General features: G+C 38.4%; 1 protein-coding gene across 1 annotated transcript in view; it reads left to right on the top strand.

Annotated features, from left to right (window-relative positions):
• CFAP99 (cilia and flagella associated protein 99) overlaps positions 1–24,883 on the top strand; it is a 195,651-nt gene that overhangs the window by 114,858 nt on the left and 55,910 nt on the right. Inside the window, exons 8-9 of the mRNA XM_043971559.1 lie at positions 13,626–13,703; positions 16,585–16,656. Coding sequence (XP_043827494.1) covers positions 13,626–13,703; positions 16,585–16,656 — 150 coding nt within the window. The remainder of the gene's footprint in view (positions 1–13,625; positions 13,704–16,584; positions 16,657–24,883) is intronic.

Here is a 24,883-nt window from a genome sequence, read left to right as displayed (position 1 = left end):
TGACAGGAAGTTTATCATGCTCTGTTTTAGACTCTTTGAAAAGTAATTTCGGTGAAGGGAAATTATCTCTCTCAAGCCTTGGAAAAGGGTTTTTAAATGCATGTCATAAAATGTTAAGAAAGTTATAAGAACAGTAATGGGGAGCCTGACAATGAAGAAAGAAAATCAGACCTGACTGAAGAGCCTCAGGCTGCAGAAGTAGTTTGACTACGAAAGGATAAAATCTCTGGGAGGCCAAAGCAGAACATGCCACAGAGGGTTGGGGACAGCACTCACTGAAGAAAGATCCCATCTGATAGAGAGGTGGGTCTGACTCTGGCAATTACAGTAGGGCTTTCAATGAAGTGCACTAGCTTGTTTCAGCAAATAATTGAATTGAACTATTTTATCAAATAATAGGTAAGACTTCCTAACAAAGAACACAAACTCATAGAAGCGGGAGAGACCTTAGCGATCATCCAATCTAGGAATTCTTAGCTTCGGGCCCATTTGATGGAGGAGGCTAAAAGGGTTAACAGATAATCTATCAATAATAGGTATTAATAGTACCTCAAAGGGTTAATAGAGAAACTAAGGTGTATGTTCTTACAGTAACCAAGAGGGTTTGTCCCTATCAACCCTCACCATCAACAGAGACCCTAACTGGTAATCAACAATTGAAATGTTTAAATTAGATGACAGGACACCTAGAAACCAGGCCTAAGTAAAGAGAGATCAAAAACACAGAGACACTGACCTTGGCAAGTTGAGGTATGTTTTTAGGAACATGTGCACAAAGGACCAAATACATCCTTAGGTTCACCTTATGACATGTAAACCCCCAAAACATACCTCCAAGAAAAAAGGTACCCACCTCGGGGTTGGTTTAAGCCCCCAGGAACTACTGTACCTCCCTAAGATGGAGATTAGGATAATGAGGAGATTACCCTTTGACCCAGCAATCCCACTTTTAGGTCTTTTGCCCAAAGAAATCATGGAAGGGGGAAAGGGACCCACATGTACAAAAATATTTATAGCTGCTCTTTACGTGGTAGCAAGGAATTGGAAGTTGAGGGGGTGCCCATCAATTGGGGAATGGCTGGACAAGTTGTGGTATATGAATACAATGGAATACTATTGTGCTGTAAGAAATGATGAGCAGGAAGAGTTCAGAGAAACCTGGAGGGTCTTAGGTGAGCTGATGATGAGTGAGATGAGCAGAACCAGAAGAACATTGTACACAGTATCATCAACATTGAGTGTTGACCTACTGTGATGGACTATATTCTTCTCACCAATGCAATGGTACAGAAGAGTTCCAGGGAACTCATGATAGAAGAGGATCTCCAAATCCAAGAAAAAAAAAGAAAGAACTGTGGAGTATAGATGCTGATTGAACCATATTATTTCTTTTGTTTTGGGTGCTGTTGGTTTTTTTTTCTATTTTGAGGTTTTGCATCACTGCTCTGATTCTTTCTCTTGTAACAGGATTAATGCAGAAATAGGATTAATGTTGTTATGTGTATATATATATATGTGTGTATATATATATATATATGTATATGTATAGAGATATATAGATATAACCTATATCAGATTACCTGCTGTCTAGGGGAGGGGGGAGGGAGGGGAGGGAGGGAGAAAAATCTGAAATTGTAAAGCATGTATAAACAAAAGTTGAGAACTATCTTTACATGTAATCGAAAAAATAAAATACCTCATACATTAAAAAAAAAGGATAATGAGGAGATGATCAATTATTTTCTGATTATAAATATAACCATTTTCATCCCCCTATTTGAGAGACACCTCCATGGTGTTCTCCCTGTGGTCACTCACAGTATTGCAATAAAACTTGGGAAACCAAGTCACTGAGACTTGTAATTCTTTGGGAAGCCTCAGGATCAATTTGATCACCTTAATTCCATCCCACATCACATTGACATTCCAAGGGTCTGAGAATGGATTGCAGAAGAATTAGATGAGAAAAAAAAATCCATCTTTATTTTTGCTATCCTCTAACTGAAATTTAGCATTTCCTTCAATTATAAATGTCACTAACAAACTCAATTCTGAGGAGTCCACAGGTTTCTCCACACTTCCAAAAGGTCCATGACACACACATAGAAAAAATTAAGAACCATCAATCCAACCCAACCCTTTTTATTTTACAAATGAGGAAAATGGGGTTCAGTAAAGGAGAAGGCACTTGGCCCAAGGTCGTAAGAAAATGAAGGAAAAAAGTTTCCCACACAAGTGTTTCTAGCAAATATGTATTGGATTTTCCTTTAAGTAAGGAATACCTAATACTTGGGGCTGACATCCTTTAGTAGAAATCTGAGCGAGGGTATCAGAAACAAAGCTTCTGAGCCATGACAAGCTTGGATTTTAAGAAGCCAGTGAGCCTTGTTCCTAAAACACAAAAATGCCTGTTTTTCTCAGGAATTGAAAAATAGTCATCAAAAGAGGAAAGTTTCAGAGGCCACGGATGCAGTTCCCAAAACCAGGAAAGAGAAAATTTAAGTGCCTCTGAGGAGAGCTGGGCAGTGCACGGATGTAACATTTTAACCTCACAAAGAGAAAACCAGCTAATAAGAGTCAAACCCTGGCATTGCTGGGAACTGCATTCAAAACCCATTGTTGGGGATTCTGAATAGGCCGTCTGTTGGCCTTCTTATGGAAAATACCAGTCATTATTTAGCACTGGGTGACAATTCCTATACACTTCTGTACAAGCCCATGGTCTCGTGAATTCTGCTGAGAGAAGCCTGGACGTTGTGGACCCTGCCCTGACCACAGCAGCATTTTTGAGCAGGGATGGGGGGATAAAGACTATTAGGGACTGCCACATAAGGTCTGGGGCTTTGGAGAGAAAAACTAAGCCAAACAAATGGTGGGCTCTGAGGCATTCCCTGCATTTCGATCTCCTGATCCATTGGCTCAGAATCCCCATCCTCAAAGTCTGCTTTGGTAGTCTTTTCTCTTCTTCTTATAAAGCCCCTTGGATCTTGTCATTCTGCAGGCTCCTTGGACTAACCTAACCTGGCTTTTCAGCTTCTGCTGGTTCTTCTCCCAACCTAAGGCCCTTCACTCCCTCTTAACTCCCATCTAGCTAGGGCTTGGGTATTTCCCATGGCTTGGTTCAACCTTGAGCAGGAAATGAGAAATGTCAAAGAACCAGAATTCCCACAATTCCACAGAATCATGGGATTCAAAACAGGGAAGAGTCTTTGATGGGGGGACGGAGTTTCTAGTTCAGTCCCCTCATTTTATACATGAAAAAACTGAGGTCTAAAGAATTGCAGTAATTTACACAAGGTCCAGTTGTTCAACTGAACTACTCTCATTACAGTTGCCACTGATCTCTTAATTAACAATTCTTGATGGAAGCTTTTTTTTTTTAGTCTTCATTCTAATTGATCTCTTTGCAGCCTTTAACACCATAGGGCACTCTCTCCTTCTGGATACATGGTCCTCCCAGGATTTTTATGACCCCATTCCCTTCTGGTTCTCCTCCTTCAGTGATTTGTAAATTAAATGTGGACAAAGTTAAATAATTAAATCTATTAATGTGTGCAGTAAATTAAAAAATTATACAGGGGGCAGCTAGGTGGCGCAGTGGATAAAGCACCCGCCCTGGATTCAGGGAAGACCTGAGTTCAAATCCAGCCTCAGACACTTGACACTTACTAGCTGTATGACCCTGGACAAGTCACTTAACCCTCATTGCCCTACCAAAAAAAAAGAAAAGAAAAGAAAAGAAAAGAAAAAATTATACACACACAATGTTCTCTTTTCAACAATTATTTGATGTATAGGATTGTCATTGACTTCACAAGATTTTGACAGGTGTTCTTTAGTTCTCCATTATGAAACCACATATTACACTGGCTATTCAGTACACCTCTAATGAAAAATCTATAAAAATTATTTTTAATAATCTTCAATTCTCCAGTTTTTAAGTACTGTTTTGCCTAGGACAACCATTTTTTCCTTTGATAACAATGGTTGGCAATTGCTTGTTTTTTTCTTAACTGGTTTTGCTACTGTTCTTCCAACATCAAGAAACCTATACTGTACTATGAAAGAATCAGTACAACGCCGACAGGCTCCAGATCTCTCAAAAAGTCAGTGAATGTTTTCTGAGAATCATTTAGGCCTTTTCTTTTTTTTGTGAGGCAATTGGGGTTAAGTGACTTGCCCAGGGTCACACAGCTAGTAAGTGTTAAGTGTCTGAGGCTGAATTTGAACTCAGGTCTTCCTAACTCCAAGGCCAGTACTCTATCCACTGTGCCACCTAGCTGCCCCTAGGCTTTTAAAAAATTTATTTTAAATTATAAAAGTATTTTATTGTTTTCCATTTACATAAAAAGATAGTTTTCAACATTTGTTTTCATAAGATTCTTAGTTCCAAATTTTTCTCCCTTCCTCCCTTTCCTCCTCCCTCCCCAAGACAGAAAGCAATCTGATATAAGTTATATATGTACAATCACATTAAACATATTTCTGCATTAGTCATGTTGTGAAAAGAAAATCAGAACACAAGGGAAAAACAACAAAAACCCAAAACAAACAAACATAAAGAAAAAAACAGCCAAAAAGTAGAAACAGTATAGTTCAATCTGCATTCAGAATCCACAGTTCTTTTTTCCGGATGTGGAGAACATTTTCTATTATGAGTTCTTTGAAATTGTCCTGGATCATTGCACTGCTGAGTAGAGCCAAGTCTAGCACAGTTGATCATCATACAATGTTGCTGTTACTGTGTATAATATTCTTCTGGTTCTGCTCATCTCACTCAGCATCAGTTCATGTAAGTCCTTCCAGGTTTCTCTGAAATCCTTCTGCTCATTGTTTCTTAGAGCACAATAGCATTCCATTACATTCATAGACCACAACTTGTTCAGCCATTCCCCAATTGATGAGCACCCCCTCAATGTCCAATTCTTTGCCACCACAAAGAGAGCTGTTTTAAATATTTTTGTACATATAGGTCCTTTTCCCTTTTTTATGATCTATATCTATATCTTTTTATTTTTTATTATTTTATTTTTAAATTCTTTTATAGATATATCTATATCTTTGTTTTTTATGATCTCTTTGGGACAAAGACCCAAAAGTGGTATTACTGGGTTAAAGGGTATGCACAGTCCCATAGCCTGGCAGTTACCTGAATTATAGCTAGTAAGTGTCAAGTGTCTGAGGCCGGATTTGAACCCAGGTCCTCCTGACTCCAGGGCCAGAGCTCTATCTACTTCGCCACCTAGCTGCCTCATGAATTCCCTTGATATGCTTGACTTTTTGTTCTTCCAGATGAATTTTATTATTTTTTCTAGCTCTATAAAATAATTTTTAGGTAGTCTGATTGGTATGGCACTGAAAAAGTAAATTAATTTAGGTAGAATTGTCATTTAGCTCAGCCTATTCATGAGCAATTGATATTTTTCCAATTGTTTAGATCCAGCTTTATTTGTGTGAAAAATTTTGTAATTGTGTTCATAGATTTCCTGAGTTTGTCTTGGCAGGTAGACTCCCAAGTATTTTATATTGTCTACAGTTACTTTAAATGGAATTTTTTTTCTATCTCTTGCTGCTGAGTTTTGTTCATCATGTATAAAATTTAGAAGGGATGCAGAAAGCTGGGAAACAATTTTTATGGCCAGTACTTCTGATAAAGGTCTCATTTCTAAAATACATAGGGAACTAAATGAAATTTATATGAATCCAAGTCATTCCCCAATTGAGAAATGGTCAAAGGATATGAACAGGCAGTTTTCTGATGAAGAAATCAAAGCTATCTATTCCCATATGAAAAAATGCTCTAAATCACTATTGATTAGAGAGATGCAAATTAAAACAACTCTGAGGTATCACCTGACACCTATCAGATTGGCTAATATGACAAAAAAGGAAAATAATGAATGTTGGAGAAGCCGTGGGAAAATCGGAACACTAATGCATTATTGGTGAAGCTGTGAACTGATCCAACCATTCTGGAGAGCAATCTGGAATTATGCCCAGAGGGCTATAAAGCTGTACATACCCTTTGACCCAGCAGTACCACTTTTGGGTCTTTGTCCCAAAGAGATCATAAAAAAGGGAAAAGGACCCACATGTACAAAAATATTTATAGCTGCTCTTTTTGTGGTGGCAAGGAATTGGAAATTAAGGGGTTGCCCTTCAATTGGGGAATGGCTGGACAAGTTGTGGTATATGAATGTAATGGAATTCTATTGTGCTGTAAGAAACAATGAACAGGAGGAGTTCAGAGAAACCTGGAAGGACTTGCATGAACTGATGATGAGTGAGATGAGCAGAACCAGAAGAACATTGTACACAGTATCATCAACATTGTGTGTTGATCTTCTGTGATGGACTATATTCTTCTCACCAGTGCAATGGTACAGAAGAGTTACAGGTGACTCATGATGGAAGGGGATCTCCAAATCCAGAAAAAAAAAAAAAGAACTCTGGAGTAGAAATGCTGATTGAACCATACTATTTCTTTTGTTTTTGGTGCTGTTGTTTTTCTATTTTGAGGTTTTTCCTCATTGCCCTGATTCTTCTCTTATAGCATGACTAATGCATCAATATGTTTAATGTTATTTTATATATATATATATATATATATATATATATACACATATGTATATATAAAACCTATATCAGATTACCTGCTGTCTAGGGGAAGGAGGAGGGAGAGGAGGGAGGGAGAAAAATCTGAAACTGCAAAGCTTGTATAAACAAATGTTGAGAACTATTTTTACATGTAACTGGAAAAAAATAAAATACTTTTATCAGGAAAAAAGGAAAGAAATGCTGATGATTTATATGGGTTTATTTTATATCCTCTAACTTTGCTAAAGTTGTTAATTGTTTCAAATAGTTTTTTAGTTGATTCTTATGATTCTCTAAGTATACCATCATATCATCTGCAAAGAGTGATAGTTTTGTTTCCTCCTTGCCTATTCTAATTCTTTTAATTCCTTTTTCTTCTCTTATTGCTAAAGCTAACATTTCTAGTACAATATTAAATAAATAGTGGCAGCTAGGTGGTGCAGTGGATAGAGCACCGACCCTGGAGTCAGGAGGACCCGAGTTCAAATCCAGCCTCAGACACTTGACACTTACTAGCTGTGTGACCCTGGGCAAGTCACTTAACCCCAATTGCCTCACACACACAAAAAAAGAATATTAAATAATAGAAGTGATAGTGGACATCCCTGTTTCACCCCTGATCTAACTAGGAATGCCTCTAACTTATCCCCATTACATATAATGTTTATTGATGGTTTTAGGTAGATTCTGCTTATTATTTTAAGGAAAGCTCCACCTATTCTATGCTTTCTAGTGTTTTTAATAGGAATGAGTGTTTTATTTTGTCAAACACTTTCTCTGCATCTATTGAGATAATCATATCATTTTGATTAGTTTTGTTATTGATGTGGTTGATTATATTGATAGTTTTCCTAATGTTGAACTAGCCTTGTATTCTTGGCATAAGTCCCACCTAGTCATAGTATATTATCCTCGTGATAAATTGCTGTAATTTCCTTGCTAATATTTTATTTAAGATTTTTGCATAGGGGCAGCTAGGTGGCGCAGTGGATAGAGCACTGGCCCTGGAGTCAGGAGGACCTGAGTTCAAATCCAGCCTCAGACACTTAACACTTACTGGCTGTGTGACCCTGGGCAAGTCACTTAATCCCAATTTCCTCACCAAAAAAAAAAATATATATATATATATTTGCATTGATATTCATTAGGGAAATTGGTCTGTAATTTTCTTTCTCTGTTTTGGTTCTACCTGATTTAGGTATCAACACCATATTTGTGTCAGAAAAGGAATTTGGTAGAACTCCTTCTTCACCTATTTTTCCAAATAATTTATATAGTATTGGAATTGATTGCTTTTTAAATTTTTTGGTAGAATTCACTTGTAAACCCAGATTGCCCTGGAAATTTTTTCTTAGGGAATTCATGGATGGTTTGTTCAATATCTTTTTCTAAAACAGGCTTATTTAAGGATTTTATTTCCTCTTCAGTTAACCTGGGAAATTTGTATTTTTGTAAATATTTATCCATTTCATTTAGATTGTCAAATTTATTGGCATACAGATGGGCAAAATAGCTCCTAATTATTGCTTTAATTTCCACTTCCGTGGTGGTGAATTCATCCCTTTCATTTTTGATACTAATAATTTGGTTTTCTTCTTACTTTTTAAAAATCAAATCAATCAAAGGTTTATCTATTTTATTGATTTTTTCATAAAACCAGCTCTTAGTTTTATTGATTAATTCTATAATTTTCTTTCAATTTTATTTATCTCTCCTTTAATTTAGTATTTAATTGAGGATTTTTAATTTGTTCTTTTTTAGCTTTTTAAATTGCATGCCCAATTCATTGATCTCCTCTTTCTCTATCTTATTCATGTAAGCTTATTATTTTAGAGTTATAAAATTTAGAGTTATAAATTAGAGTTATAAAATTTAGAGTTATAAAATCTCCCCTAAGAAATGCTTTGGCTGCATCCCATAGGTTTTGGTATGTTGTCTCATTATTGTCATTTTCTTGGATGAAGTTATTGATTGTTTCTATGATTTGTTGTTTGACCTACTCATTCTTTAGGATGAGATTATTTAGTTTCCAACAAATTTTCAGTCTATCTTTCCATGGCTCCTTATTACATGTAATTTTTATTACATCATGATCTGGGAAGGATGCAATTACTATTTCTGCCTTTCTACATTTGACTGTAAGGTTTTTGTGCCCTAATACATGGTCAGTTTTTGAAGATGTGCCATGTACCACTGAAAAAAAGGTATATACCTTTCTATCCCCACTCAATCTTCTCGAGACTTCTATCATTTCTAACTTTTCTAAAATTCTATTCAGCTCTTTAACTTCTTTCTTATTTATTTTGTGGTTAGATTTATCTAGTTCTGAAAGGGGAAGGTTCAGATCTTCCACTAGTATAGTTTTGCTGTCTGTTCTCTTGTAACTCATTCAGCTTCTCCTCTAAGAATTTGGATGCTATACCACTTGGTGCATATATGTTTAGTAACCATACCCTAATAGAAATATAGATCTCAAGAGTTAAAAGTATTATCTTCCCTCATAGGGATATTAACAGTTTAACCTTATTGAATAACTTTTTTTTCCCCCTGATTACCTTTTTTTTTTTTTTTTAGTGAGGCAATTAGGGTTAAGTGACTTGTTCAGGGTCACACAGCTAGTAAGTGTTAAGTGTCTGAGGCCAGATTTGAACTCAGGTACTCCTGACTCCAGGGCTGGTGCTCTATCCTCTGCGCCACCTAGCCACCCCTCCCTGATTACCTTTTTATATGCTTCTCTTGAGTCTTGTATTTGAAGATCAAATTTTCTGTTCAGTTCTGGTCTTTTCTTCAGGAAACCTTGGAAGTCCCCTATTTCATTTAATATCCATCTTTTCCCCTGAAAGAGAATGCTCAAGGGCAGCTAGGTGGTGCAGTGGATAGAGCACCAGCCCTGGAGTCAGGAGGACCTGAGTTCAAATCTGGCCTCAGACATTTAACACTTACTAGCTGTGTGACCCTGGGCAAGTCACTTAACCCCAATTGTCTCACCCCAAAAAATCCAAACAAACAAACAAACCAAAAATAGAATGCTCAGTTTTGCTGGGTAGTTGATTCTTTGTTTTAATCCAAGCTCCTTTGCCTTCCAGAATATCATATTCCAAGCCTTGCAATCCTTTAGTGTTGAAGCTGCCAGGTCCTATACAATCCTGACTGTGGCTCCATGATATTTAAATTGTTTCTTTCTGGCTCCTTGTAGTATTTTCTCCTTACCTGATAATTCTGGAATTTGGCTACAATATTCCTTGGAGTTTTCCTTTTGGGGTCTCTTTCAGAAGGTGATCAGTGGATTCTTTCAATTACTATTTTATCCTCTGATTCTACAATATTAGGACAGTTCTCCTTGATAATTTCCTGTAATATGGTGTCTAGACTTTTTTTCTGATCATGGCTTTCAGGTTGTCCAATAATTCTCAAATTATCTCTCCTGGACCTATTTTCTAGGTCAGTTGTCTTTCCAATGAGGTATTTCATATTTTCTTCTATTTTTTCATTCTTTTGATTCTGTTTGACGGATTCCTGATGTTTTATGGAGTCATTACCTTCCATCTGTCCAGTTCGAATTTTTAAGGCATTATTTTCTTCAGTAAACTTTTGCACTTCCTTTTCCATTTGACCAATTGTTGTCCCCATTTGGCCAACTGTATTTTTTAAGGAATTCTTTTCTTGAGTCAATTTTTCTGCTTCCTTTTCCAAGCTGTTGATTTTTTAATATAATTTTCTTGTGTAACTTTCATTTGTTTCATTTCTTTTCCCATTTTTTCTTCTACCTCTCTCATTTGATTTTTTAAATCCTTTTTGAGCTCTTCCAAGAAGGCTTTTTGGTCTTGAGACCAATTCATCTTCCACGTTGAGGCTTCATGTGTAGGCATTTTTGATGTGGGATGGATCTAGGTTCAAATTGATTGTGAGTTGTCCCAAAAGAATTACAAGACTCAGTGACTCAGTTTCCCAAGTTTTGTTGCAATACTGTGAGTGACCACAGGGAGAGCATCATGGAGGTGTCTCTGGAATAGGGAAAGAAAAGACAGTTATATTTATAGTATGGATAAATTGATTATCAGTCTCATTATACTAATCTCTACCATAGGGAGGTATAAGGGAGGGCTTATCCTAATTTGGACTTCCTGGGAGCTTAAACCAACCCCTGAGGTGGGTAACTCCATGTGCTGGGATGGCTTGGCCAAGGTGCACCTGTCCTGTGGGTAGTTCTTTAGGTAGCAGTTTGCCCTCTCAGCTGGTGCTAGTGGGTCTCACAATTGGCCTGCTGTGCCACCAGCCTGCTGAACCAGGACCAAGGAGACTGACTCACTTGCTGTGCAGTAGCCAAGAGCCTCCTGTTGACTTGCCCCAATCCCCTTAGTGCTGTGCTGCACGGAGCTGTGCTATGCTCCCCTTTTGCCCAAGTGAGACTCTTGAAGTCTTCTAAATTATCTCAAGTTGGAAGATTGTGTCTCTATGTCTTTTTGTAGGTTCTGTCATTTCAGAATCTGTTCAGAGGCTTTATTTAATGTTGTTTTTGAGGGAAACTCGGGAGAGTTAATGTAGCTTCCTGGCTTCTCTCTGCCATCTTGGCTCAGCCCACTTAGGCTTTTTTGCTGCAATAGTTTGTCCATTCTTTACATTGCTTTTTTGTTTTCAATAACACTTTCCTCTTTTCAATAACACTTTCCTCTTTGCTTTGGCACAACTGATCCTATTTCATTGTGGACTTGAATGATCCTTGAAATGCTTGACATCCCCACACCAACAACCACAGCAATATCTCTAACAGTCAGTGAAGTGTGCTCTTTAAAAGCTACAACTTATACATACTTCCTTGGAGTAACATCCATTCTTAAAACCACAAAATTAAAAGAAACCTTAAGAAGTTTGCTTGCTCAAATTTCAATGGTTCCATATTGTCCCTAGGAAAACAAATAACCTTCTATTTGGGCATTAAAGCCCTTCACAGTGTGACTTCAACCTACTTTTCCAGTCTGATTTCCCATTACTCTCCCTCAAAGACTCCACATTCCAGCTAAGTTGGCTAACAACACTCTTGTATCCCACCTCTATGCCTTTGTCCAGGCTGTCTCTGATACCTGGGATATTCTTCATTCTTATGCTCCTTTCCTGGAATCCCTAGTTGTCTTAAAAGCTCATCTTAAGTGCTACCACTTATGAAAGGCATTTCTTCATCCTGCCAGTTACTAATGCTCTGCCCTGACCAAAAAAGAAATCCTTTGTTTTTAATTATTTGTGTACATGCCATTTTTCCATCAGCAGAATAGAAGTTTCTAGAGGAGTTGGACTGCTTGGTATTTACTGCCAGAGCATCCCAGGACATTATCCAGATCTGTGATTCCATTGATGTATGGAACATCCAGTGATGAAACTCTCTACCAAAGTGAAATAGCATCCCCTCTTTAGTGTGAAGGCCTGGTTTCCCAGGCTTCTGAGAGATTAAATAATTTGCTTAGAGCCGCACAGTCAGTATGTGTCAAAAGGTAGGGCTTCAACCCAGAATTTCCCAACTCATCTCTGTATGTACTATTCCAGGCTGTTTCTCACCTAGTGAATGCTTAATAAATGCTTATCAAATTGAGTTTAATGGGGGGGGGCACCCTCCCTATGGTGGTATGGTGACTAAAGGGAGCATATGATGTGATGAATCTGCATATCTTCTCAATACTTTGTGTACGATGCTGTTTGATTAAATGTCTTTTTTTTTGGCGGGGGGGGGGGGCAAGGCAGTGAGGGTTAAGTGACTTGCCCAGGGTCACACAGCTAGTAAGTATCAAGTGTCTGAGGCCGGATTTGAACTCAGGTCCTCCTGAATCCAGGGCCGGTGCTCTATCCGCTGTGCCACCTAGCTGCCCCGATTAAATGTCTTTTAAGGTGGGTGACATTGGGGTGGGGTGGTGGGGCTGATAAAAGTAAACACGGGGGGGGGGGCAGCTAGGTGGCACAGTGGATAGAGCACTGGCCCTGGAGTCAGGAGGACCTGAGTTCAAATCCGGCCTCAGACACTTAACACTTACTAGCTGTGTGACCCTGGGCAAGTCACTTAACCCCAATTGCCTCACCAAAAAACCAAACAAACAAAACAAACAAAAGTAAACACAGGGGCAGCTAGGTGGTGCAGTGGATAGAGTACTGGCCCTGGATTCAGGAGGTCCTGAGTTCAAATCCGGCCTCAGACACTTGACAATTACTAGCTGTGTGACCCTGGGCAAGTCACTTAACCCCAATTGCCTCACCAAAAAAAAAAAAAAAGTAAACACAACCTGATAGCCTCTAAGATCCCTTACACATCTGCAATTCTGTGAATTATTATCACTTTGAGCAGGAGACTGATGTTTCATGGTTAGACCTGGAATCAGCAAGATTATTTTGCCCAGTTCTTCTACTTGCCTTTATCCACTGCCTATAGGCAACTTCAGAGTATAAGAGATTGGTATCCTCCCTAAACACCCTCACACCCCATTTGCACTGGATCTATTACCTAGGTACAGGGGGGTAACTGAATCATGGCAGACCCAGGCCCCCAAATCAGGCTTTAGAACTGCAAGTCCAGTGTTGTTTGTATGGCCCTACTCTTAGCTCCACTATTAAAAATTCTAGGCAAAAGAAACAGTAGTTGAGATATATAGCACATTAAAATGTATGATGCACTTATTAGAAATTATTTCTGACGGAGCCCTGAATATGGCAGTTACTGCTTGCTACTTGATCAAAGAAAACAAAGATATGGATATAGCTATAAAAGAATTAAAAAATAAAATAATAAAAAATAAAAAGATATAGATATATCTGTTGAAAGAAAGATATAGATAGACTCACCTTTCAGTTGAGTCTGCCATGGCAAGTGTGATGATGTAGGGAGCCCCCCAGAGCTAAAATAGGGTTCCTTTTAACTTTTGCCGCATTGTTCATTTTTTTTCATTATTTCTAATAGTTAAACATATTAGCATATTACAGTTATACAGAGACAAGTAGATATAGTTATAGTATATCATCTTCATATGCATTCTTATTTTTCTTTCTAGGCATTACTTCTAGAAGCAAACATGGATGCATACAGTTGTGCAGTCTTCGGACCAGAAAAAAGAGAGGAAGCAGAATTGGTAAATCAAATTAATGAATTAATCAATAAACATTTATTAAGCACTTATATCCTACCCCATTTTCTATATTATACCATTACAGAATGGATTCAAGACTTTTTTTTAAAAGTCAAAACAATCTTATTGTGTAATAGTGAATTCTACCCAGTGGTCATCCTTAGGGGAGTCACATGGCTAAGTTGAATCTGGGTATAGTTGGCATATATGATCATAACCTAGGGAAAGAAGGAGCAGCACTTGTCATAGATGTGGAAATCCATAGGGTAGGGGCAAAGGCAGGGGGAGGGAAGGATAATCCTCCTCATGTTTAGAGGGGAATAAGACTGGAAGTAGGAGGTCAACTGGGTCCATTTCCAGAAAGACTGCAGGATATTAGTTCCCAAGATGCCCAGATGAGGTGTGGTTGCCCAGAGTTTGAAACTAAAGGAATCTGCTAAAGAGTTGAAAGCTAAGACACAGGACAGGAAAATCACCACTTTATCTAATCCCCAACTACTTGCCAAGCTCACATCTTTTAATTCTGGAAGCACATATTCCCTGCCATACATGGCCCTAAAGAGTTCTTGAGGAAGTTCTGGTGTCTCCTGCTGACTCAGTCACCTCCTGAATCTCAGGACTGCACACATGTGAGGGTACTCTCTCTTTCTTGGTTAGATTTGGTGGACTCTCAGAACCATATTCTGAGCATAAGTCTACCCAGAGTACTGTGAAACCTGCTTTCTTCATCACCTATTGTCACTATTAATGGACACCCTCACAATCATCCATAGACTATAGACACACACCCTCTCCAGGACACAAAGGAGGAAATACATTCCCCCACCACCACCACCACCGCCAGTGCCCAGGGATCCAGCTCAGGCAGAAACATTCAAATTGAGTAGGGCCAGCCACTGCAGGCAGAGACAGATCGCCTCCACTGAACGGATTCCATCCCTGATCCTTGCAAATGACTCCTTCAGAAACTGGGCCAGCTGCTGGGGCACAACTACACAGCAACCAGGAGACCCCAAACAGCTGCAGTGTGGTTTCATCTGGACAAGAGGGGCAGCTCCCCTGCAGGTCCAGTAGCAGCTGTTGAGGAGAGGAGAGAGCCACCATTCACAGGCTTGGAAGCTAAGTCCTACAGCATGAATCTTCCTGCCATGGATTGATGATCCTGAAGTGTCTGGGACCATGCCAAGCTTTTCTCCGTGGGAACTCACATCTTCTGTCAGTTTGTGGTAAAGCCCCAAGGTGGCAAATGATACAGGAAAGAAATTTATCTAAGTGTAGAAACTCACAGAGGATGCCAGGCTTCAGATTTCCATCATCACATGAGCAAATCAGTCATTAGGAACCAGGTTTTGGGGAGAGACCATATATTTTTAGGAGTCTGGCAAAGCCTGGAATTGCTTTGTTCCTCTTTGAGCATCCTGATGTACAGAGACTATGCAGGATTTCAGGATGGATTCTGAGATGACTTTTTAAAAAATAAATTTGGGGGGGGGGGGTGGGGCAATGAGGGGCACAGCAATGAGGGTTAAGTGACTTGCCCAGGGTCACACAGCTAGTAAGTGTCACATGTCTGAGGTCGGATTTGAACTCAGGTCCTCCTGAATCCAGGGCCAGTGCTTTATCCACTGTACCACCTACGTGCCCCTGAGATGACTTGTTTCTACCTAGGGATCTCTTCCTCTGTCTTGTTCCCTGATTATTTCCTCATGATTCCCTTTCACTCTTTCTAGGAACAATAACATTCAGACTTCCTGTAGGACCCCCATCTCAACTTGAGTGTCTCTTACTGTATTTATTACTGTGACAATAAGATTTTCTCATAGACTTCCAGCATGGGCAGAATCCTGCTTTCATCTACACAGCCCTCCTAACTTACATAGATGATAATGTGTTCATTAGTGTAGGCTGTCCTTTCCAATGTGTGATCCCTACAAGTCATGTCCTCAAGTCATGGTCAAGGCATGACTTTGGACACATTGGGTTACTGGGTTCCTTTTTGTTTGTTTGGTTTTTGTTTTAATTCCACCAGGGGTCATCTTGCAAGTGTTTGGGTTTTATTATATCCTACCTATGCCAGGGCTGACCCATCCCTGTAATTGGGAAGGGGTAGTAAAAGGGCATGCTGGCCTAAGTAGAGAGGGGATAGTGGCTGGATCGGAAAATTAACCCACAAAGCCAGAATGGATTGGTACTAGGTTGTTTTTAGAACACTGAGATGCAAGAGCAAAGAGACCCAAGCACACAGAAACCAGGAAGCAAGAAGACCGATCACTTAACCAGAGATTCAAAAGATAAGTGGTACCAGAGGAGCTGATAATCGAACTCAGTCCATCTTCCCCAAATATGGGTCTATCTGTAATGGTTGCTTATGTTCCCCCATGACTTTTCTGCACTGACCACCCATCAGTGCCCTCTCCTACCTCAGCTGAGCCCACAGAGTAAGAGGCTTGGGTAGGGTTTCTTGAGACAATGCTTTATATAGGTACCACTAAGAGCAGAACCACACAAACTAGGGGAATGAGGCTATGATGTGATGGGTGGTATTCCTGAGGAGGGTTTGGAGACTTCAGTGGAAGCTATATAAAATTCCAGAGTCTAACATTTGTGTCTGAGGATCCATTTAGAAACATCCACACTGGGGCAACTAGATGGCACAGTGGTTAAAGCACCAGCCCTGGATTCAGGAGTACCTGAGTTCAAATCTGGCCTCAGACACTTGACACTTTCTAGCTGTGTGACCCTGGGCAAGTCACTTAACCCCCATTGCCTGCAAAAAAAAAAGAAAGAAAGAAAGAAAGAAAGAAAGAAAGAAAGAAAGAAAGAAAGAAAGAAAGAAAGAAAGAAAGAAACATCCACACTAATGTCTCCTTTGAAATTCTTGCAGAATCAGCTTCCTGATTATAAGTTCAAGGTATCCAGTAAAACCAAGTCAAAACTTCCACTGGTTTTCTATAAGGTATGTAGATAACTTTCAAGACTTGAAGCTGAATACAAATGATGATTTCATATAAAAAATCTGGGCAAACATGCATATATATAAATATATTTCATTTATATATGTATGTATATATACTTTTTTAAATTAATAAAGTATTTTATTTTTTCCTGTTACATGTAAAGATAGTTCTCAACTTTTGTATACATACTTTTATGTGTGTATGTATATATGTATGATATATGTATGTTTGTATATGTACACAGAGAGAGAGGCCAAGTTCTAAAATCTTTGGGGAAAGGATTATTTTGTTCTTCCTTGGAAAATTGATGAGATTGTAGTAGATGTCAATGACTGGGGGCAGCTAGTTGGCGCAGTGGATAGAGCACTGGCCCTGGATTCAGGAGGACCTGAGTTCAAATCCGGCCTCAGACAGTTGATACTTACTACTGTGTGACCCTGAGCAAAGTCACTTACCCCCAATTGCCTCACCCAAAAAAAAAAAAAAGATGTCAATGACCTCTAAAGGTCCTTCCAACTCTAAATCCAATGAACATCCTGGCTTTGATACAGTGTCATAACATTCAAACTAAGGTCCAACACCTGTGCTTGAATCAGAGGCAAAGCAATGTCATGGAAAAAAAATTCTAGCTTTGAAGCCAGAAGACCTGAATCCAAGGCTGTCTCTGCCAACTCACTTCCCTTCTCTGAGACTCAGCATTCACCTCTCCTAAATGGGTAAAATAATACTTGCACTACCCATTCTTATATAGCTGTTGTAAGAAAAATGCTTTGGAAGCTAGAAAGTACTCTAGAAGCAAGAACTCATCACCATTGGGATGACACTGGCTTTGAGCAGCTTGATTTGATTGAGGAGTTGGAGAAAGAGTTACGGAATAGTCCTTTCAGCTTGTTGTTGTTGTTGTTGTTGATTCTTCATTCTTTTTTTTTTTTTTTTTAGTGAGGCAATTGGGGTTAAGTGACTTGCCCAGGGTCACACAGCTAGTAAGTGTTAAGTGTCTGAGGCCGGATTTGAACCCAGGTACTCCTGACTCCAGGGCCGGTGCTCTATCCACTGTGCCACCTAGCTGCCCCCTATTCTTCATTCTTGAAGAGGACCAATGACATCAGGAAGGTGATATCTTGACTTGCAGTTAATTGGATTTAAGTGAGGCAGGGCTGTGCAAAGTCATCAGCCTCTTTCTCTCCTGCAGAGTCATCGGAGTCCAGGGGCAAAACATAGGTCAGACAACTGGTGATGGCCCCAGATGCAGAGGGAGACCTTGGCCTTTTTAAGCTAAGGTCTTTCCCATGTCTCCGTTTGTCTGGGCTAGTCCTTCAGCTTAACCAAAAGCCCTAGTGGGTCCGAGGAATCACCACAAAGCGAGCAATCAGGGCTTCTTCATTCAGAGGCTTCTCTTTGTCCAGACTAAAGCACTTCTTCCTGATCACCTCTCTCCTATATTTGCTATATCTCCCTATTAAGATGAAAGCTCCTTGAAGGCAGGAACCAGCTAGTTTGGTTTTTTATTTATACCCTCTGGGGCTTGGCACAAATGCTCTGTACATAGTAAATGCTTATTAGATGCTTTTTCATTCATTCATTTCTTTCCCCTTTGATAAGAAGGAATTTTTCTGGATTCACATTTCTGCCTCAAAGCTTTATGTCTAATAAATTTACTAAGGTACAGGGTGTGCTTTGTAACAGTGAAGGGCTCTAGACACACAAGCATCATGTCCTCCCATGCATAATGGGTGTCATGTTACTCGCCTTCTCAATGGACTATGGAAGGTCCTGGAAGGAGGAAGAGAATTTGGAACTCAAAAAGAAAAAAACAGATTGACAAAAGGAAACATAAGGCAGCCGTATTCTTATCACAGAGAAAGGTAGACCAGAGGAAAGACCTGTAAGTACCATAGTTCCAGTAGGAAGGACAGGAATAAACTTATGTAGCACCTACTATGTGCCAGGCAATGTGTCAAGTGCTCTTTACAAATATTCGTTCATTTGGTCCTCACAAAACCCTGGGAGGTAGTGGCTGTTATTGTCCCCATTTTACCATTGAGGAAACTGAGTCAGACAGAGGTTAAGTGGCTTCCGGTAGTACCAGCTTTGCTACTGATTTGCTTGGGGACATAAGGGAAGCTCTCCGTAGCTAAACTTCCTCAACTATCAAATGATTATTATAACACATTTTGTCTGGAGGTTGAGTAGGGTAATGGACAGGGGAATGTTTTGCAGAATTGCAGAAGATAAAAGGTTCAAACACCAGATATTTGTTATTGTAATTTCACATTATTCTTGTGAGAATGAAATGAGAAACGTAAAAATGAGAGCGATTTACAAAATTAAAAGTTCCCTTTTAAGTCCAATTCAGCTAAACGTTAAGTAGCTGTTGTGGGTACCCAATACAGAGAGAGAAAAAATTTAAACAAGGGTTGGCCTCCGCTAAGCAAGGAGATCAGACACATATTCAGATAACTAGGATACATGCTCAGTTAATCAAAAGGTGCAAACCTAGGTCCAAGGAGGCAGAAGAGTAGAGGGGATGAACTTAGAGCAAGAATTCTTAACCCCTTCAGTGCCATGGACCGCTATTTGGTCTGGGGAAGCCTGTGGACTTATGATCTCACATTAAGCAGCTAAGACTTCCTGTCTTCCCAGGCACCCATCTCTCCATTCCTAGTCTTTTTCAACTGAAAACTCTTTCTTATGAGAATAGCATAAAACCTTCCAAAAGCTTATCTAATAGTCACACTCTGCCACCTATTCTCACCACATGAAGGCAGGGACTGGTTTAATTTGTGTCTTTGCCTCACATGTAGAAGGCCCTTAAGTGTCTGTTAAATGGAATTAAGTTGAACCCACCACTTAAGCTCCCTAAGCCTCAGTTTCCTCAATAATAAAATGTAGCTAGTCCATAATATTTACATAACCTATATCACAAGATGGTTTGGGGGAAAGGGATTTGTGACCCTTCAAGTGCTCTAGGAATGTGAACCATTATTATATCCAGTCTGAATCAAAATGATTGCTAACATTTTAAAAACATTTGAGATTTTTTACAAAGCTGCAAGCTCACATCCACCCTCTGAGGTGGGCATTATCAGCATGATTATCCCCATTTTACAGAAGAGGCAACTGAGGCCCAAAAAGGGGAAGGGACTTGCCTAAAATTATATCGTAAGTGGCAGAGCTGGGATTCAGAGTCAGGTCTGACACTGAGTCCAAGTCTCTGTCCACTACCTCAGAGTTTTTGTTGTTTGTTGAGTTGTTTCAGTCATGTCCAACTCTTCATGACCCCGTTTGCAGGTTTTCTTGGCAAAGATACTGGAGCAGTTTGCCATTTCCTCTTCTGGCTCATTTAACAGATGAGGAAACTGAGGCAAACAAGGTTAAGTGACTTGCCCAGGGTCACACAGCCAGGAAGTGTCTGAGGCCGGATTTGAACTCAGGAAGAGGAATGTTCCTGATTCCAAATCCAGCATTCTATCCACTGAGCCACCTAGCTGCCCAAGGTACCCCTGAATAACTCTCTTAATTTAAGTGTCATTTTTATTATATTGGCTCAGCCTGCCCATGATCAATTAATATTTTCCAATTATTTAGATCTGACTTTATTTGTGTGAAAAGTATTTTGTAATTGTGTTCATTTAGTTTCTGGGTTGGTCTTGATAGGCTTTTATAGTGTATATAATAATTTTAAATGGAATGTCTCTTTCTGTATCTTGCTACTGGACTTTGTTGGTAACTTATAGAAATGCTGATGATTTATGTAGGTTGATTTTATTTATTGAGATTTTGCTAAAGTTGTTAATTATTTCAACTAGTTTTTTAGTTGATTTTTTAGGAATCTTCAAGTATACCATCATATTATCTACAAAGAGTGATAGTTTTCATTTCGCACTATCTATTCTAATTCCTTCAATTTATTTTTCTTCTTATTGCTAGTTGGGAGGACCTGAATTCAAATCTGACCTCAGATACTTACTAGCTATGTAACCATGGGCAAGTCACAACTCCAAATGCCTTAAAAAAACAACAACATCCTTGCTACCTTCATTTGTCCTGGCGTATATCTTGCCACTGGACTTAGATGGCTCTGGAGGAGTGAGGTTGCTTACTTTGCACAGCCCTGCCTCACTTAAATCCAATTCACTGAAAGTCATGTCATCATCCTGATGTCATGGTCCTTTTCAAGAATGAAGGACAGACAACAATAACAACATGAATTTCTAGTACAATATTGACTAATAGTGGTGATAATGGGCATCCTTGTTTCACCGCTGATCTTACTGGGAAGAATTCTAGCTTATCCCTGTTACAGATAATACTTGCTATTAGTTTTAGATAAATATTACTTATCATTTTAAGGAAAGTTTCATTTTTTCCTATACTTTTCTAGAGTTTTTAACAGAATTGAGTGTTATATTTTATCAAAATCTTTTTCTCCATATATTGAAATAATCATATGTTTTTGTTGGTTTTGTTATTGATATAATCAATTATGCTGATACTTTTCCAAATATTGAACCAGCTCTTCATTCCTGGTATAAATCCCACCTGCTCATAGTGTATGATCAATCTCTTTGCTAGTATTTTATTAAAAATATTTGCATCAATATTCATTAGGAAAATTGGTCCAGTTTTCTCTTTCTGTCTTAGCTCTTCCTGGTTTAGGTATCAGCACCATATTTATGTCTAAAAAGTATTTGGTAGGAATCCTTTGCCTATTTTTCTAAATCATTTATATTGTATTAGAATTAGTTATTCTTTAAATGTTTGGTAGAATTCATTTGTGAATTCATCTGCTCCTGTGGTTTTTTCTTAGGGAGCTTATGCAATTTCATTTTCTAAAATAGGGTTATTTGAACATTCTACTTCCTCACCGTTAATTTGGGTAGCTTATATTTGTGTAAATATTCACCCATTTCACCTAGATTTTTCAGATTTATTGTCATATAATTGGGCAAAATAGCTCTGAATTTTTTTTTTTACTTTCCTCTTCATTGGTGGTGAATTCACCCCTTTCATTTTTTGATACTGGTAATTTTGTTTTCTTCTATCTTTTTTAAAAATCAAATTAACCAATGATTTATCTATTTTATTGTTTTTTCACAAAGCCAACTTTGAGTTTTAATTATTAGTTCAATGATTTTCTTATTTTCAATTTTATTAGTCTCTCCTTTGATCTCAGGATTTCCAATTTGGTGTTTAATTGGAGATTTTCAACTTATTCTCTTTCTAGTTTTTTTTTAAATTCATTGATATGTTCTTTCTCTATTTTATTGATGCAAGCACATAGAGATATAAATTTTCCCTTAAATACTGCTTTGGTTGCATTCCATTAATTCTAGCATGTTGTTTCATTGCTGTCATTCTCTTTAATGAAATTATTGATTGTTTCTGATTTGTTCTTTTTTTTTTTTTTTTTTTTGGTGAGGCAATTGGGGTTAAGTGACTTGCCCAGGGTCACACAGCTAGTAAGTGTTAAATGTCTGAGGTCAGATTCAAACTCAGGTACTCCTGAATCCAGGGCCGGTGCTCTATCCACTGCGCCATCTAGCTGCCCCGATTTGTTCTTTAACTTACTTGGGTTTTTTAGGATTAAATTCTTTTGTTTCCAATTAATTTTTTTATCTATATTTCCATGGCCCTTTATTAAATGTTGTTTTTATTGTATTAAGATCTGAAATGGATGCATTTAATACTTTAGGTTTTCTACATTTTGTTGTGAGGTTTTTATGCCCTAATACATGGTCAGTTTTTCTCTAGGTTCTATGTACTGCTCAGAAAAAGGTATATTCCTTTCTATTCTCATTCAGTTTTTTCCAGAGGCCTATCATTTCTAATTTTTCTAAAATTCTATTCATCTCCTTAACTTCTTTCTTGTTTCTTTTTTTGTTATAACAATTTAGTTCTGAGAGGGGAAAGTTGAGGTCCCCAACTAGTTTTTACTGTCTGTTTCCTCTTATAATCCATTTAACTTTTCCTTTGAGAATTGGATGCAATGCCATTTGGTGCATATGTTCAGTATTGGCATTTCTTCATTGTTTATAGTACCTTATAGCAAGATGTGTTTTCCTTGCTTAAATCCTTTAGTTAGATCTATTTTTGCTTTTGTTTTGTCTGGGATCATGATTGCTATCCCCCCAACCCCTTTTTTACTTCAACTAAAACACAATAGATTCTGCTCCATCCTCTTACTTTTACTCCCTGTGTCTCTCTGCTTCAAGTGTGTTTCTTATAAACAATAAATTGTAGGATTCTAGTTTTTAATCCATTCTGCTATCTGCTTTCATTTTATGGGTGAGTTCACTCAATTCACATTCACAGTTATGATTGCTAACTGTGTATTTTCTTCCATTCTACTTTTTTTCCTATTTCTCCTTCTCTTTCTCTCCCCTTTCACCCTTTTCCTACTCAAAAGTGTTTTGCTTCTGACCACAGCCTCACCCAATCTTTCTTCCCTATCTCTCTCCCCTCCTACTTCCCTTTAGGGTAAGATAGATTTCTATACCCAACTAAGTCGGTTTTATTCCCTCTTTCAGACAATTCCAATGAGAGTAAGGTTCATATGTTGTCTACCACCCCACCATGTTCCCCTTCATTATAAAAGCTCTTTCCTCTTTTATGTGATATAATTTACCTTATTCCACCTCTCCCTTCCCCCTTCTCCCAGTGTATCCTTCTTTCTCATTTTTGTTTTGTTTTGGTTTTTTGGTTATCATTCTATCATAGTCAACCCACACCCATGCCTTCTGTCTATAGATACTCCTTTTAACTGCCCTATGTTAAGGGCTAAAATTCTAGCTAAACTGTCTAAACTATTTAATGAGTGGTCGCCAATAAATTATAAGCTTTAGCAAGAGTTAGGCTTTTAAGCATTTATTAAGGAGAATAAGAATTTGGTAAAGAAAAAGAAAGGCCTAGATTCCTATCTATTAAAGGGAGAGCACATTTCTAGCTCCGCTCTCCGCCAGAGTCCAAAAGGAAGCGAGCCTCCGTCTCCTCCTTCCTCCTCCCACTAGTCCGCGTCACTTCCTGATACCAAAGACTCCTGGTCTTGCCCTCAAAGACCTTCGCTTCATGGGCAGAACTCTTCTACAGTTAGTATCCAGCAGGTGGCGTTATTCCAATCGTTACAGTCCCCTGTTGTTCCTCAAGAAACAAATGTTTCCTTGACGGAACAGTAAAAAGAATATAATAACTATTGCTAACTAATAATATGTGAACAACAATATAGAAAAGGAAGAGAGGAAAGTTTTGTCCAGAGGGGCGATTTTTTTTTTTGTCCTCATGAACCGACGCTTTGACATTGGTCTTGCAAAGGGAGGGCCTCTGCAGAGAGTACATATTACAGATGGTGTATATTATAACCGAAAAAGAAAGAGAAAAAAACAAAACAAAACTGTTCATTTAAAGTCTCTGAAAGTCTTTTCTCAGATGTCCTCTAGGTGTAGTCGTGAATGGAAGTCTTTTCAGGGGTTGATGTGTGGATACTGGTAATCAGCCAGGAAATTTCCTACAAAATTGAGCTTAACAGAACTTTAAAATAGCTTTGTCAATAATCAAATCAACAATGAAAGTTCTCAAAAACATGTCTAAGGGAATTCAGAATCTTAGTTGTTACACATGAAACATATATAAAACAAAAATTGAAACATTCTTTAAAATTATAATATTACTATTATATATTATATAATATTACTATAGTCCACCCCCTTATGGAGGGTAATTGAGAAGACAATTGCTGTGATATTAATTTTTCAAAATAATTTTTATCTTTGTTTCATCACTTTTTTGCATCATCTGCCTAATCATCCTCATGCCATTATGAGAAAATTTAAAAAATCTAATATAATTGGTAACAGGTGTCAAGGCCAAATTCAACACTGTATTTATCATGACACCTGAGATAATTATGGGGGTTACCATAAAAGAACAGAGAAATGATGGGATATGAGCATTCCCACACTTGAGCAATATGTACTGCCCATACAGTATGCCAGGCTTAAAATAGGTGGATGGAATATATGTCCATGCCACCGAACATATTGGAGGAAACTGAGTCAGACTTAATCAGATGCATGGGATTGAGATGTCCATGGCATCAGGCATATAGGAGGGAGCATAGAAGCCAGGCGTAGAATAAGATGGGTGGGATGAATACTTCCAGCCATCTGTACAATATTGTGGGGAAAAATAAAATAAAATATTAAACCAGAGAATCCAACCTCAACATTA

This window comes from Dromiciops gliroides, chromosome 6, assembly GCF_019393635.1.
Source record: "Dromiciops gliroides isolate mDroGli1 chromosome 6, mDroGli1.pri, whole genome shotgun sequence".
NCBI lineage: Eukaryota > Metazoa > Chordata > Mammalia > Microbiotheria > Microbiotheriidae > Dromiciops > Dromiciops gliroides.
Note: the sequence above shows the minus strand (reverse complement) of the source record. Positions and strands in the feature narration are given on the sequence as shown.